The 1,867-nt window shown below is 53.6% G+C and overlaps 1 protein-coding gene across 1 annotated transcript; it reads left to right on the forward strand.

Annotated features, from left to right (window-relative positions):
• Positions 1 to 763: 763 nt before the first annotated feature.
• foxd3 (forkhead box D3) lies at positions 764 to 1,867 on the forward strand (the record flags this gene model as incomplete). The annotated part of the gene is made up of 1 exon (XM_080536806.1): positions 764 to 1,867. The coding sequence occupies one exon, from the start codon at positions 764 to 766 to the stop codon at positions 1,865 to 1,867; it is 1,104 nt and encodes a 367-aa protein (XP_080392932.1).

Here is a 1,867-nt window from a genome sequence, read left to right on the forward strand (position 1 = left end):
AAGCAATAAGTTATATGGCTATAGCCTATACGGTTTCAAGAAAATAAAATTAGCCTATAATATGACATGCAATAGGCTATACAGACGAGCACACAATAATAACTAAAACAGATTCAATTAACTTAGCTGTCGGCGTTTTCATTCAGCGGCTTTCAACACAATTTGTTTAAGCAAAGTTAAGATTTGGTTTTAGCGCAGCAGCCGAGCTAATGCATATCAGATCTTTCAATCATGCAGGCCAATTTTCTTTTTTCCCCTCCCTCTGCTACCGTTAAATGGTCTATGACGGGACGAACACAGGCAGAAAGTAGTGGAAAGGCAGCATTACTGTTGTCCCTTTGTTGACAAATCCATGAAACAACTTCAGTTTGCATGGTTTAACAGGGGGACGTCTGACGTCACCCAATCACGTGGCGGCACTGATAGTATATCTTAAACTGGAAAAGTAATCTATCAGACAGTCCCTTAAAACCGGCTTTAAAAGCATGTGTCATCTCGACTTCGCTCTCAAAAATCACTCTCACTTGCTGCTAGGAAATACGGATTGAAGGACATCAGATCAGGCGTGAAGCACACCGACCCCAAACCCTAAGACTAAACTATACCCGACTGGAGAAATATTTCCAGAAGTTTAAGCTTCCCTGGCAGGCCGGTCTGACCCTGCATTTAGCATTCGGTGACATCCGATCTGACGGGCGACGGGACGGGCCGCGTGCGCACTCACCTATCTGGCTGGTCGTTTCCTCGGTAGAGTAACGCTGTGATGACCCTGTCTGGAGGCGACAGTGCCAGCGACATGTCCGGTCAGACGGTGCTCACCGCCGAGGATGTGGATATCGACGTGGTCGGCGAGGGCGACGAGGGCATGGAGAGGGACAGCGACTGCGACAGCCTGCACGATCATCGCCCGGAGGAGGTGGAGGGGACTGAAGTGAAGGGGGGGTCCGGCAGCCCGTGTGGCAGCGCCGGGGAGGGAGAGACCACCAAAGCGGACGGCCAGGAGAGCGCGTCGGGGGGCGCCGTGTCGAGCAAGCCGAAAAACAGTCTGGTGAAACCTCCGTATTCCTACATAGCCCTCATCACCATGGCTATCCTCCAGAGCCCGCAGAAGAAGCTCACCCTCAGCGGGATCTGCGAGTTCATCAGCAGCCGCTTCCCGTACTACCGGGAGAAGTTCCCCGCATGGCAGAACTCCATCCGCCACAACCTGTCGCTGAACGACTGCTTCGTCAAAATCCCCCGGGAGCCCGGGAACCCCGGCAAGGGCAACTACTGGACCCTGGACCCCCAGTCGGAAGACATGTTCGACAACGGCAGCTTTCTCCGGAGGAGGAAACGCTTCAAGAGGCACCAGCCGGACATTCTCAGGGACCAAACGGCGCTCATGATGCAAAGTTTCGGGGCATACGGTATTGGGAATCCTTACGGACGTCATTATGGAATTCACCCCGCTTACCATCCGGCTTTGCAGTACCCCTACATGCCCCCGGTGGGTCATATGCTGCCCCCAGCCGTTCCTCTCTTGCCCTCCGCTGAGCTCAACAGGAAAGCCTTCAACTCTCAACTCAGCCCCAGCCTCCAGATGCAGTTGAACAGCCTGAGCACCGCGTCGATGATCAAGTCGGAGCCCTCCAGCAGACCCTCGTTCAGTATAGAGAACATCATCGGGGTGTCCAGTTCGTCCAGTGCGCAGACGTTCATGCGGCCTCCCGTGACTGTTCAGTCGGCGTTGTTGAGCGCACAGTCCCTGTCCCTCAGCCGGACATCTGCAGCTATGGCACCGCTCCTAAGTGTGCCCTCTAATATGATATCGGGACAGTTTTTACCCACAGTAACGGCAGCAATGTCCAAATGGCCTTCTCAATGA

Source organism: Nansenia antarctica (genome assembly GCF_963989245.1).
Source record: "Nansenia antarctica genome assembly, chromosome: 1".
NCBI lineage: Eukaryota > Metazoa > Chordata > Actinopteri > Argentiniformes > Microstomatidae > Nansenia > Nansenia antarctica.